This window comes from Humulus lupulus, chromosome 1 (genome assembly GCF_963169125.1).
Source record: "Humulus lupulus chromosome 1, drHumLupu1.1, whole genome shotgun sequence".
NCBI lineage: Eukaryota > Viridiplantae > Streptophyta > Magnoliopsida > Rosales > Cannabaceae > Humulus > Humulus lupulus.
In genome coordinates, this window is record NC_084793.1 from 106,065,683 (window position 1) to 106,079,228 (window position 13,546).

General features: G+C 42.1%; 1 protein-coding gene across 1 annotated transcript; it reads left to right on the plus strand.

The window, feature by feature from the left end:
* The first annotated feature begins 5,210 nt into the window (after positions 1 to 5,210).
* Positions 5,211 to 7,340, plus strand: LOC133796687 (cinnamyl alcohol dehydrogenase 1). Its single transcript, XM_062234314.1, has 5 exons — positions 5,211 to 5,420; positions 5,556 to 5,669; positions 5,774 to 6,001; positions 6,120 to 6,559; positions 6,679 to 7,340. Exons 1-5 carry the CDS (start codon positions 5,332 to 5,334, stop codon positions 6,876 to 6,878), a joined length of 1,071 nt encoding a protein of 356 aa, XP_062090298.1. The 5' UTR covers positions 5,211 to 5,331; the 3' UTR covers positions 6,879 to 7,340.
* Positions 7,341 to 13,546: the final 6,206 nt, after the last annotated feature.

Sequence of the window (13,546 nt, forward strand, 5' to 3'; positions counted from 1 at the left end):
AGGGCGATCAGCTTCATGTCATCGCTGACCTTGGTTTTTGCAGCAGCTTCCATCATTCTCTGAATGAAAGCTTTGAGGTTCTCAGTGGGTTGCTGCTTGATGTTGGTTAAGGAACCAACCTCCATGTCGTGGTCGCGGGCAGCAATAAACTGCCTCCTAAACGCGGACTGTAGCTCCTTCCAACTGTGGATTGATCCGGGAGCTAATCTTTTCCACCAATCCTCCGCGGACTTGGTAAGGGTGAGTGAGAAGCACATGCATTTGGCGTCCTCACTGACACGCGCCACTTGCATCATTTTATTGTATTTAGCTAGGTGGGTACGCGGGTCTGTCCTCCCATCATATAATTCTATGTGAGGCATTTTGAAGTTATCCGGGAGGGACGTTTCCGCGATCCTCCGAATACATGGTTCCGGGTCTTCCTCCTCAGAGTCTGACAGGGCCCCACTTTGCTTCCGGACCAGCTTGGTCAAGGCAGCAATCTGTTCCTCGAGCCTCTTCGTATCACTCTCCGGGAGGTCACGTCCCCGGAGCTTGTCATTAATATGATTTCGGAGGTCATCTCCGCGAGGCCGGGCCTTTTCTCCTTTGGCCTTTTCATACTTGGCCTCCAACCTTCTTCTTAGGTCCACCGTGGACCAGCTATCCTCGGAGTGCGAGTTCGCAGCCCGACCGTCCTGGTTGACGGAATCACTGGGGCGGTTGTTCCTTCCCCTAGGCCTGGGTGTCTTAGCACCGGGCCCTTTAGGCACAGAGTGCCCCCTTGGGGCTGAAGGACGTCTGGGCTTAGGAGCGCCAGAGACCTTCTGCGCGCGGGGGGGGGGGGGGGGCAGTCGGCCTGGTGATTCACGCCTTTAGGAGGTGCAGGGGCGTCAGCGCGCACAGGCTCTCCAACTTTTTCTTTGCCCTTGTTAGGGGCGGCTTTGGATGGTCCAGCAATGGCTAGATCCGGCATGGGGGCATCAGCACCACCTAGAACAGAGGCATCCTCGTCCGAGTCGCCTAGGTCTCCGAACTTACTTTGGAGGCGCTCCATCATGCGTTGCATTCTTTCGGAGACGCGCTCCTGCTCAGCAAGCTTGGCCTTGGTGGCCACCAGTTCTTCGGCTACTTGGACCAGTTCTGGGTCCTTCTCATAGTAGCAGCCGTCCTTGTAATAACCGTCTTGGACATACTCTTCTTCGTCTTCTAAGTATGTTGTATCTTCGGTACTGACCCGATCCTGGAGGGATGTCGGGTCTTCACCTTGGTAGTCCAAGGGTTCGCTTTGCACCACATCTTCCATCACGGTATCGGGGTTGACCGTAGCATTTTTGTCAACAGCGGATTTTCTCGTAGTCACCATCTCTTTAGCACGAAGTGAATACAAAAAACGTACACAGAAAAAGAGCTGACTAACAACTTCCTACAGCTCTCAATGAAAGCACCAAAATGTTTACCGAGTTTTTCGGAAACGAATAACTAACAGAATAATAAAAAGATAAGAACTGTAGAAATGCTGAAATGTAACTAAACAAACAGTGTTTTTACGTGGTTCAGGCGTTAACAAGCCCTAGTCCACGAGTCGATGTTATTATACTTGGAAAAGGTTACAGTAAGATGGCTGGTGCACAAGAACTTCACACACTCACAGTGTTTCTCTCGGGTTCTCTTGAAGAAGATGAAACTAGAGAGATTTTAGTAGAGTTTTTGCTATCTGATTTTTTCGTCCCTCTTCTTGTAAAATGAAGGGGTCTTTATAGCTAGGGTTTCGGATTAGGGTTTTTCTCTACGTACATGAGTCTTAATTACACCAGCCATAAATAGGGGATACAATTACTGTAGTAGCATGGCTACAAGACTCTATGTGGGTATATTTACGTGAAAGTATGGGGAACACACAAAGTCAGCCGTCTTTTCCAAGTTGTCAGCGGAACAGTAGGCGAAAAGGTACCCTTAGGCGTGCTGGGATGTGTGCGGCTTTGACCTGTCGGGCGTGTCAGGCGGGATCCTGTGTCAGACGGATATCGTTCCAAATATGCCTTCTCCCGGACTCGACCGTTCGGTTTTGTTCTGTGCGAGGCACGGAACTGTTTCCGCGGGGACCACTCGAAGAGCCTCTCCTGGAAGGGGCCTCCCCGAGGGGTATCCTTCGGGAGTCCGGGAGAGTCGACGAGTTTCCGTGTTGTGCTTGCTTGGAAGAGTAATCCGGATACTAAACAGGAGAGGCGAAGCCTTTCTGTCCATCCGCGAACTCGGGTTACCTACCGTGAAAGACATCGATAATTCTGCTTCCCCGAGGACATCAATCTAAACGCTATCCGGAAATCTGGATAACAGGGTATGCTCTAGGATTGTAAGTCGAGCCTGCAAAGTATGATATATGATCTCAAATGCGGTAATCTCGAAATGATCTCGATCTCGAAAGGTAGCTCCGAGAACACCCTCATCTTCAGGAACTTCGGAGCATGGGTCTTGAGCTCGATATCCCATCTCGAAAGCAACGTTTGCTCGGGAGATGTCAGTGGCTCGCACAATGACATGAAACCTGAGATGCTAAAGCCTTGGAGATACGCTATAACCACCTTGAATATCTACAAGTATTGTAAACATGAGATGTAATCCTCATTTATTGATGTAAATCCCCAAGAATCGTGGGATATTATTTAGTCAGTTATGCGTTCCCTGGTCTTCAGGGACGTTTCCTTTTTTATCTGATTAAAGGCATTTAAAGCCATTTAGTTTTATTCACAAAAGAGTAACTACCCAAAATATGTGGGATAGTATTCTGCATCCTTCTCTATAAATAGAGAAGCCATCCACCATTGTAAAGGACCGAAATTCTGATCCTTGAGAGAAAACTCTGTAGAATTCATGCTAAAGAATTATTCAGAGATAATCTTGAGATTAATAACAAAGACTCGTGGACTAGGCAGATTTAACTGCTGAACCACGTAAAAAACCGTGTGTTTGATTCGTTTGTTTCTTTTGGCCATTGTCTTTAATTGTTTACGTGCTCTCTTCTTTTATCTGTTGACGAAAAACGGCGTCAACATTATGTCAATCGAGCCCCATTAATGCTTTTGCCAACACAAGAAAATAAAAATAACCACTAACATTAAAGGAAACTATCATTAATCAAGCCTCCATTAATGCTAGTCGTCATTTTATTTACTTCTATTGGTGCCCTAAAACTCCTATAATTTTTGCCAAACTGTTAAAAATACAATTTTAAACAATCAGGGAAACATCGAGGACTATCGAGGCATGTCGAGGCCCATCGAGGTAAAAAAAATCAAAAGGCAGATAAAACTATCGAGGTTTGTCGAGGTCTCATAGAATATTGATGCTGACCATTACTGACGAGGCCTATCGAGGCCTGTCGAGATCTCAAACAATATTGATGCTAACCACTATTGTCGAGGCCTATCGAGAAATAGGAAAAATTAGAATATACCAAATTCTATTGAGGCCTATCGATGCACAATCAAAACTAGGACCTAACAAATACTATCGAGGTACTCTAACCCCCCACTATTTTCTTTCTCTATCCAGGCTAATCGAGGTCTGTCGATTGTTATTGAGGCCATATCATCGTGGCCAATCGATTTCTATCGAGGTGGGTCACTTTTTTTTGAAAAAAAAACTAGATCTCTATATTTCCCAACCCTGATCTATCCTATGAACAAAAATCAAGAACAAAACCAAACATTGTAGATTAAAAAGAAAATCCATCACCTTTGCCTACTCTGATCCTCTGGGTGCTTCTCCGATCACAGGCCTATGGGTTCCGACGGATTTCCTTCTCCGACAATGAATACTTCTCCTTCTCCGATTTCGTTGGATGATTTTTTGGCTTCGGGACCAAGAGTGAGAGAGATAATATAGAGAGACCGAGAGAGAATAGAGAGAGTGTGGGGAAAAATGATAAGGATATTTTGGGAAGTAAGGTAAACAATAGGGCCAAAATGAGATTTGTACAGTGATAGGGTATTTTTTTACACACAATCCCATTACATGCATCAAAAATCAAATTTCCCTTGAATTACAATAGAAAATTTACGATAGATTAAACTTTACAGCTAGCCCAAAAAGAGAAAAAAAATTAGAAGACACGAACAACATAATTAATAATATTGTAATTTTTTTTTCATGAAATCACATAATATTTACTTGTAAAAAGGTTGTAGCTAAATAGTGACAAAATTTCTTTAACTTCATTTCATACTAATTATACTTTTTAAAAAAGACCAATAATTACATTGATAAACTCATTTTCTTCAACTAGCAATTTTTTTATATTATTGAAAAACAACTCGAACTCGCACCTGTAGTAAAGTAAGATAGTTAATTACTAGAATTTTTTTGTAGTAAGAGCATCGCCAATAGGGTGCTAAGTTGGAATGCATTGCTAAAATATAACACTTAAAAAAATTACTCTAATAGTGTGCCAAAAGCTGTACCAAATTTGGCAAACAATACAACTTAATATATATTTAGATCATAATTAATTAATTATTTTTTTATTTACTTTTATGCCAATTTTATTATTTTTATTGTAAGCACTAAATGTAAATATAGACTTTTTACTTACTTTTTATTTCTTTAGTGAGATAATAATAAAATAAGAAAGAAATTTTTTTTCTTCATATTTTACATAAATATTAAATAAGCATTAATAGATGATTAATTTTTGCATCAACTCCTACAACTGCGTAGCTCATTTGTAAAAATTGTGCTAGTTATCTCACTTGTTGATTTTTTTGTGCTAAATATAGCACAATATTTGAGAGATGGTCTAAGTTATCTATATTAAAATGTTCAAGGTCAAAGTAGAATAATGACAAAACTTCAGGGGCTAAAGTGAAATTAACATTTAAAACAATATAGTGAAGATTACGTGCCTCCAGACTCCATCAAATGTGAATATTTTGATTTACCAATTCAGAAATACTTATTATACATAACAACAGATAATCATTGAGTTAGGTGGTGGAATATATACTCTGGTGTGCTGCTCCGCAGGAGATAGGTCCCGGGAGTTCACCTACTACAACCGGACCCACCATGGGACAACAATATATGAGGTTGTCAATCATCAACCTCCTAACATAAGCTTTCGTTTTCATTTTTTTCTTTTTAATTTCATAATTTAGTTTCTGATAAAAAAAAAAAAAATTCTATGACAAGCAATAGGTCCTATTGTCCTCAATATAAATAGATATAGGTGTGTGTTACTTTATTTTCTCAAGAGCATTTTCCAAACAGTGCCTTCTTGTTCTTCTTCTTCTTCCCATCCACTCCACCCACACTCTCGATTGTTTCTTTCTATTTGTCGTTATCAGTAGAAAAATGGGAAGCATTGGGGCGGAGAAAACCATAACAGGATGGGCTGCCAGGGACTCATCTGGTGTTCTCTCACCTTACACTTACACACTTAGGTGACCCTTTATTAATCAATTGATAGAATTTCATTTGCTTTCTTTGTTCATCATCATTAAATCAATCCTCTTGGTTTGTATTTATATTAATGTTTAGTTTGTTCTATATTATGTATTATAATTATAACTCTGCAGAGAAACCGGTCCTGAAGATGTGTACATCAAGGTCACGTGCTGTGGAGTTTGCCACACTGATGTTCACCAGGTCAAAAATGATCTGGGCATGTCCAACTATCCTATGGTCCCAGGGTACGCAGTTCAAATCGATTTGAAACCACAATCCCAGCTTGTTAGTTTTATCAAATGTTTGATTATGATTATCATTTTTTTCACTGATTGAATGATTAATATAGGCATGAAGTTGTTGGTGAAGTTATGGAAGTGGGATCCGAAGTGACCAAGTTCAAAGTAGGTGATATGGTCGGAGCCGGCTGCATAGTCGGCTCCTGCAAACACTGCCAGCCATGCAAGTCAGACAATGAGCAGTATTGCAATAAAAAAATCTGGTCTTACAACGATGTCTACACCGATCAAAAGCCTACTCAGGGTGGCTTCGCCGAGGCCATGGTGGTCGATCAAAAGTACATAATCCTACTTTATTATATATATATATATATATAGAGAGAGAGAGAGAGAGAGGAAAAATGATAATCTTTCCAAGCATGTCCTCAACAATTATTTATTTGTTTGTTTTTCCAGGTTTGTGGTACATATACCAGAAGGAATGGGGGCAGAACAGGCTGCGCCTCTACTTTGCGCCGGAGTAACGATCTACAGCCCATTGAAGCACTTTGGATTGATGCAAAGTGGGCTAAGAGGAGCGATTTTGGGGCTGGGAGGAGTGGGACACATGGGGGTGAAGATAGCCAAAGCCATGGGACACCGTGTGACTGTGGTAAGCTCTTCTGACAAGAAGAGAGAGGAGGCTCTCGACCATCTTGGAGCTGATGACTACCTTGTTAGCTCTGATGCAGCCAAAATGCAAGAGCAATTTGACTCTTATGACTACATAATCGACACAATTCCTGTTTTTCACCCACTTGAACCTTACCTTTCGCTTCTGAAGCTTGACGGGAAGCTGATTTTGATGGGTGTTATCAACACCCCACTTCAATTTGTCAGCCCTATGGTTATGCTTGGTAAGTTATTTTAGTTGTTTATTAATAATTCATTCTAGTTAGTGGTTGTTTTTGGATTAAAGAAGGTTACTTCTTATGGGGTTTATAATTTTAATGGTGGGTACTCTTTGTTTTTGTAGGGAGAAAGGCCATTACTGGAAGCTTCATTGGGAGTATAAAGGAAACAGAGGAAATGCTTCAGTTTTGTAAAGAGAAGAACTTGACTTCCACGATCGAGACTGTGAAAATTGATTACATTAACACAGCTTTGGAAAGATTGGAAAAGAATGATGTTAGGTACAGGTTCGTTGTTGATGTTGCTGGAAGCAAGCTTACTTGAATGGTGAAAAAGGAAGAACGAGTACTAATTAAAGGAGGAAAAGTCTTATACATACCAAACCGAAGAAGATAAAAACAAAAGTGTTTGTTTGTTTGTTTTTTTTTTTTTTTTTTTACATTTTTTTTAATCAAATGCTCTGTTCGTCTGTCTCTGCGTGGGAACAGTTTCGTTAAGTGGCATACTGTTGATGCTTTCGTTAATTTTCACTGTTTCTTTAAAAAAAATGACAATTTTCATTAATGTGATCATTAAGTAGTTTGATACGGTTTGTAAAGTCGTAATGAGGGTGAAAGATATCAAACTCTGAATTTGTGGATTGGAACGCAAGTCTTTTTCGTGCGTTGTCCTTCAGTATTTAATTAGTGGTTGGTGTTTGCCACTGATGGCGTTAAGGATTCTTGATGATCTCTGTTCAGGAAAATAATAATAAAAAGTTTCTCCCAATGAAAGATTTAGTATCAATGAGTCATCTATTTTTTTTTATACCTAAATAAGTTTGGTGAGTGAGTAATTAAAAGGGAAATTTGCACATAAATTACATCTAAAACTAAAAGCATTACAACACATATATTATAAAATCAATTTATCATATAATAATCATATAACATTAAATTGAGAGAATGAATTATCATAATTTCAATGTCTTGAAACATTATCTTTAAAAAAATAATAATAACCAAAAAAAAAAAGAAAAGGAAACATCGTCTTCTTACACACCTTTTTCTTCCTAAATTTTCTCAACGTTACCACTTTTTTTTTTTATGTTTCAATTTGTGTTGTAAATAAGTCATCTATTTTATTATACCTAAATAAGTTTAGTGATTGAGTAATTAAAAGTGACCATCCTTTGGTGTTGTAACTTACCTCTTTCTCTTTCTCTTTCTTTTCTTTCTTTCTCTCATCTATTTCTTCATTTCTCTTCTATCCGCTCCATAAATTTTGAAGGTAACATATTCATTGTTTTTTGCTTTCCTTTTCATAATCCCTGCATCTCTTATTTATTCAAATTTCTCATGTTTCTTTATTTGATATGGTTAAGAGGACGCTAAATTTGTTAAGAGACTTGAATGACTTTAATTTGTATAAAAAATAATTTGGATGTTCTAAAAAGTTGATATTTGGTTGGAGGGAATAAAAATGAAGGAATAAGAATGAGAATGAGAAAAAGAATAAGAATGAAATGAATAAAAAAAAAATTATTATATGAATAAAAAAAATTAATAAAAAGATATTAAATCTTTTTCAATCTCGAATTGGAATGATTTTTCCTTTCATTTTTAAATAGAATAGTCATTCTACTAAAATGATGGAAAAATTGTTCTATTATAATGACATTCCAATACTCTAAGGTGGCATTTGGTTGGAAGAAATACGAATGTGAAAAAGAATAGGAATAGAATGGAATGAAAGAAGAATTATAGCTACTTGAGAAACTAAAAAGAAGAACAAGTGTAGCAAGTGTGGACAAAGATGTCAAAATAGGAAGACATGTCGAACCCGACCACCAAGAAGTTGAGAATAACAACACAACAACACAAAAAAAGATGCTAGTTTATCAAATCACCTCAATAAATAACGTTGGTTTCAAATTTTTTTATTTTAAATACTTAAACATTGGAAGAAAATTGATTAATTCTTGTTGCTCCCTTGTTTTACAATGAAATGTTTTTTTATTGTCTTTATAGATTTTGGGACGTACGCATCATACTGATATTAAATCATAATTATTGATGACCATTTATTCTTTTTAAATATTATTTTTAAAACATAATTTCTTATATTATGAGGATGTTGCTGTCTTGTTGTTATATAGTTGTAATAGTCAAACAAACAAAAATGACAAAGAATAAAAAAATGAAAGTTTGGAAATATATTAAAAATGAAATAGGACCAACAAGATAATTGTTACCAAAATAAACCAAGAAACTAGACTATTATATAGAAAACTGAAATTACATAAAAAAAAACACAATGTTTGAAGTTGTTTTATTGTTGCTAAAGAGTTGTTACAAAGTTGCCAACAACAAAAACACAATCATGAATCCTTCAAACACAGCGTTTTGCACTTTCTTCCAACTTTTTTAGGAGACTTCTTTCGAAGTTCAGGTTGACTAGCAACATCCTCTATCTGCTTCATTTTTCCATAAGAATAAAGAAGAACAGCCAATTTAGAACGGTGATCTTCAACTGAAAAAATCATTTCAAGGAATTCCTTGCAACCAAAAAAATACTCAAGAAATGATGCAACAAAAATACCACAATCACGGCAAAACAGACACCATTTGATGTATTGGTAAAATGTAAACAAGCATTAAAAATATTAAATAGAACAAATAAAAAAAACATAGGACATTACTTACTTGTCCTCTTGTTGAGGCAATCCATCAACACTAACAACAGAAAAAGGAGCCTTGGAATCAATAGAAATTGCACTGGGGTCTTTTCTAATATTGTAAAAATTCAGCAACTCAAAAAACAATGACAACAAGATAGAATATGGCTCCATAGCTGCCATAGATGCAGCTTCATACCGCCCGGACTTCAATGAGTGTAAATGTGGAATTTTTTCCTTGTGAATTCTATTCACAAGTGAAGCTCTATGCTACGAGACATCCTGAAAGGGCATCACATGATGGTGAGGGAGTTGGGGTAAGAGAGTCACCCTCACTAGGCGAGGGGCTTCGGCCACTTGCCGATCCAAACTTCACCCTCGCTATGCGAGGGCCCCTAGCTGGCCATCCGCGTGCGCCCCATTCCAGCAGGCATCAAGCCTCGTCCACACTCGGAGGAAGAGCGTCAGCCTCGCTATGCGAGGGTGAGGGCTGTGTTGAGGTGTTCGTGCTCCTAGCCTCGCGACGCCGCACCTCGGGGGAAGAACGTCAGCCTCGCTATGCGAGAGACCCTCGCTATGCGAGGGTGAGGGCTGTGTTGAGGTATCCGTGTTCCTAGCCTCGCGACGCTGCGCTCGGAAGGAGGAGAGGCAGCCTCGCTATGCGAGGGTGAGGGGTGTGTTGAGGTACCCGTGCTCCTAGCCTCGTGTCTATGCGATCCGCATAGGCCGGCCCTGACCCTCGGCACCTCGACTTCTCAGGACATGCATAGGATGAAGCCTCCTTGGCACAGACATGAGATCACTTAGGGGAATCTTGTTGATATGCCAAACGAACGTGGAGCATTTAACGGGAATTGATGAGGACCACCGAGTACGGAACACGTGCGCTGACACGGGGTGTACGGTTATGGAGAGAACAGAGGCACAACCCTATGATCTGCGTCTGAGGAGTAGTGGCGGTACGGACCTGTACGAAGAGTGGTGAGACCACTTGGACACCCCCGACCATGCGCCAGAGCCGACAGTACTATGTCCAAGGCCACGACTCTGACACCATCAGGGTAGACACCACTACGCCCTGAGCCACTACTTTATCAGAGTACCTATGTACGTCCCAGTGGTCTGGGACTTGTTTGTATCCTGGGCCAATAGAGCCTCCCCTATAAATAGGCTCCAACCCCTCAGGCTAAGGGGTTGGAAAACTGAATGTAAAAAGGAGACTTATGAAATATATGCTTCTGGTTCTCATGCTTGCCTGAGTTTTCTCCTGTTGTTTAGAGTTCTTTCTATCTAATTCATAGCTTCTTATAGTATAGAGATTAAAGTTTTCTAACCATCAATCGTTGACGAGTTCTTACCGTCAACAGTTTGGCGCCGTCTGTGGGAACGTAAGCACCAAGCTACTGTTCTGCCATTACTCCCGGCAAGGAAAAATGCCGAGACGTTCGAAGCGTCTCAAGGAGCCTCGAGAGGTGGAGGTCCACCTTACCGGAGTCCAGCTGAAGGCCTCCATGAAGGATCCACCTCCACCCCGAGACGTAGACCCCCCAAGGGACCCTGAGGTTCACCAGAATGACAAGGAGGCCTCGTCTCCGGCCATCCCGCCCGGTGAGAATCCTCCAAGGACAACTACTACACCACCCGGGAACGCCAACGAGTTCCCTCCTCCCAAACCACCGAAGGTACCGAACTCCGGCCGGCAAGACCCGGGCCCCTCAACGCACAGACGCGATAAGCAACCCCGGGTCCATTCCGTGAGCTCGAGTTCCAAATCTCGTTTCTATGAAGAGGAGATTCGTGAACTGCACCGTAAAAACCAAAGACTGGAGACTACCCTGGAGAACATGCAGGAGGTGCTGAATGGCCTGTTGCAAGGTAAGTCGAACATGACCCTGCCCAAGAGGAAAGAGAAGGGTCGGGAAACCACTGTCCCAGTAGACGACGGAAGGACCAGACACTCCACCAGTAACACCCCCAGGGAAAAGCCACAAGAGCATCCTAGACCATCGAGGCCACCCCAGGAGCCAAAGCAAGGGAACAATGGTGGCTCTCGCAACGACGTCGAGGTCACCTCAAAGAGGACGCCCTCAGACCTACGAGAGGAGCTCAACAAGAAGAGGGCGAATAAGAGAACTACCCCTCCTACTGTCCCCCGGGACGGCAAAGGAAAGGAAGATGTCAACCCGTCCATGTTGAGGGACTCCCTGAAGAAGAGGAGGCAAGACCTCGATACGGAGATGAAGAGCCTGCGGAGTAAGATTGTCACCGTGTCTGGAGGGCAGAGCCTTGAGGAAGAGTTCGACTATGAATCGCCTTTCACCAAAGAGATCCAAGCCATTCGACTCCCAGCCAACTTCAAGGAGCCTCATATGACCCCGTATGAAGGAAGCACCGACCCCAAGTACCATTAAGACGCATTCAATGACTTAATGAAGCTGAGGGGGATAAGTAGCGGGGCTAGATGCCACTGTTTCGCAGTCACGTTGAAAGGGCCCGCATACAAATGGTTTAAGAGACTTCGACCGGGGTCCGTCAGGTCTTGGCAACAATTTTCAGACGAATTTCTCCAGCAGCATCATGCCGTGCGTGATTATACAATGCCAGGGACTAGCTTAGCCAATGTAAAACAGGGCGAAAATGAGAGCCTAAAAAACTATATCCATAGGTTCAATATGGAAGCAGCCAAAGTGGGGAGCCTGACCCGCAGAGAGTTAAAAATGGCCATCACCGCCGGGGTGCTTCCAGGAAGCAAGTTGTGGGATAATATGCTCAAGAGGGAAGTCACAGATCTAGATGACTTCTACGAGAGAGCACAGAAGTATATTCGTGTAGAGGACGGTCACGCGAACTTAAAGGCGGGAATGGGCGAGTCCCCTGCACAGCCCCCAACCAATGAAGGGTCGAATGGTGCGAAGAAGAAGAGGGCATACGAAGGATCGAGGGATGATCAACATAGAAAACCCAAGCGGGGAAGCGACCATAGGCAAACGGCTTATACTTTCTATACGGACCTGACGGATACAAGGGAACATATCTACATCACCAACGAGAAGCGAGTTCCCTTCAAGAAGCCCCCACCAATGAGGAAGGATCGGTCCCAGAGGGATCCCAATAGGTACTACCAATACCACAAGGATATTGGTCACACCACAGCAGAATGTATCCACCTGAAAGAAGAAATTGAGGAACTCATCCGCAGGGGGCACCTAGGTCGGTATGTCAGGAAGGAAAGGCTGAAAACGGAGGACGAACCAGTGCAATCTAGGACGCATAGAGAAGCTCCAGAGATACAGGGGGAAGTGAGAACTATTTTCGGAGGTCCAGGGCTTGGGGGAGATTCCCGGAAAGGACGAGATCGGTATGCTAGAGAAGCCAGGCGAAGTCCACCACCCTGCGTTATGAGTTTGGAACAACGACCCCCAAAGAACTTCAAGGGAGAAAATGACTCGATCACTTTCACTGAGGAGGACGCGCGGGGGGTACACTTCCCCCACAATGATCCGCTGGTGTTAACAGTTCAGTTGGTCAACCGGTGGGTGCATCGAGTCCTCGTAGACAATGGAAGTTCTGTGGACATCTTATATCGCCCCGCCCTGGAAAAGATGGGTTTGGGCATCAGGCACTTGAAGCCTTGTCAATCCTCCCTGTACAGGTTCGCAGGGGACTCGATACAACCTTTAGGGGTGATCGAATTAGCACTCACTATGGGTGAACAACCCCGACAAACCACGATCATAGCAAACTTCGTCGTAGTAGATTGCGCCTCTGCTTTCAATGCGGTATTGGGGAGACCATCCCTAAGGGAATTGAAAGCAATCACTTCAATATGCCACCTCACCGTCAAGTTCCCAACTCCTGGTGGGGTAGCGAGTATGAAGGGAGAGCAAAGAGAGGCGAGGGAGTGTTATAACACCTCCCTTCACAAGTCAGAGAAGCCATCAGAACCAACAGCGATGGTGATGCACGGAGGTACAGACCCACAGGGACAAGACCCCAGAATCACGAAAGGCCCAACCAGGTAAGACTAGCAATGAGACTCCCACGCCTGGTACAAGTAGTAGCTATGCTTAGTTTGTTGCAGGTTATGCTATTTTAGTAGATAAGAATCAAAGAGGTTACCTAGATAACCTCCCAAGTAGATGTAAGCCTTTTACCTATCTATATATCGTTGTAATCCGACTACCATGAATGAAACTGTCTTCCACTTCGTGTGTAACTTATTTCTTTATGCGAATATCAACTAAAGTCCCCGCCGAGATAAATCTCACTAGGTACTTGGGGGGCAGGACGACAAAAGTAAACAAAAAAAAAATTGTCTCTTATATTCACAAGGATT

Coding starts and splice junctions, on each gene's coding strand:
- LOC133796687 (XM_062234314.1), top strand. CDS start 5,332: ATGGGAAGCATTGGGGCGGAGAAAACCATAACAGGATGGGCTGCCAGG. Junction 5,670..5,773: donor AACTATCCTATGGTCCCAGG/GTACGCAGTTCA, acceptor TGATTAATATAG/GCATGAAGTTGTTGGTGAAG. Junction 6,002..6,119: donor GCCATGGTGGTCGATCAAAA/GTACATAATCCT, acceptor TTGTTTTTCCAG/GTTTGTGGTACATATACCAG.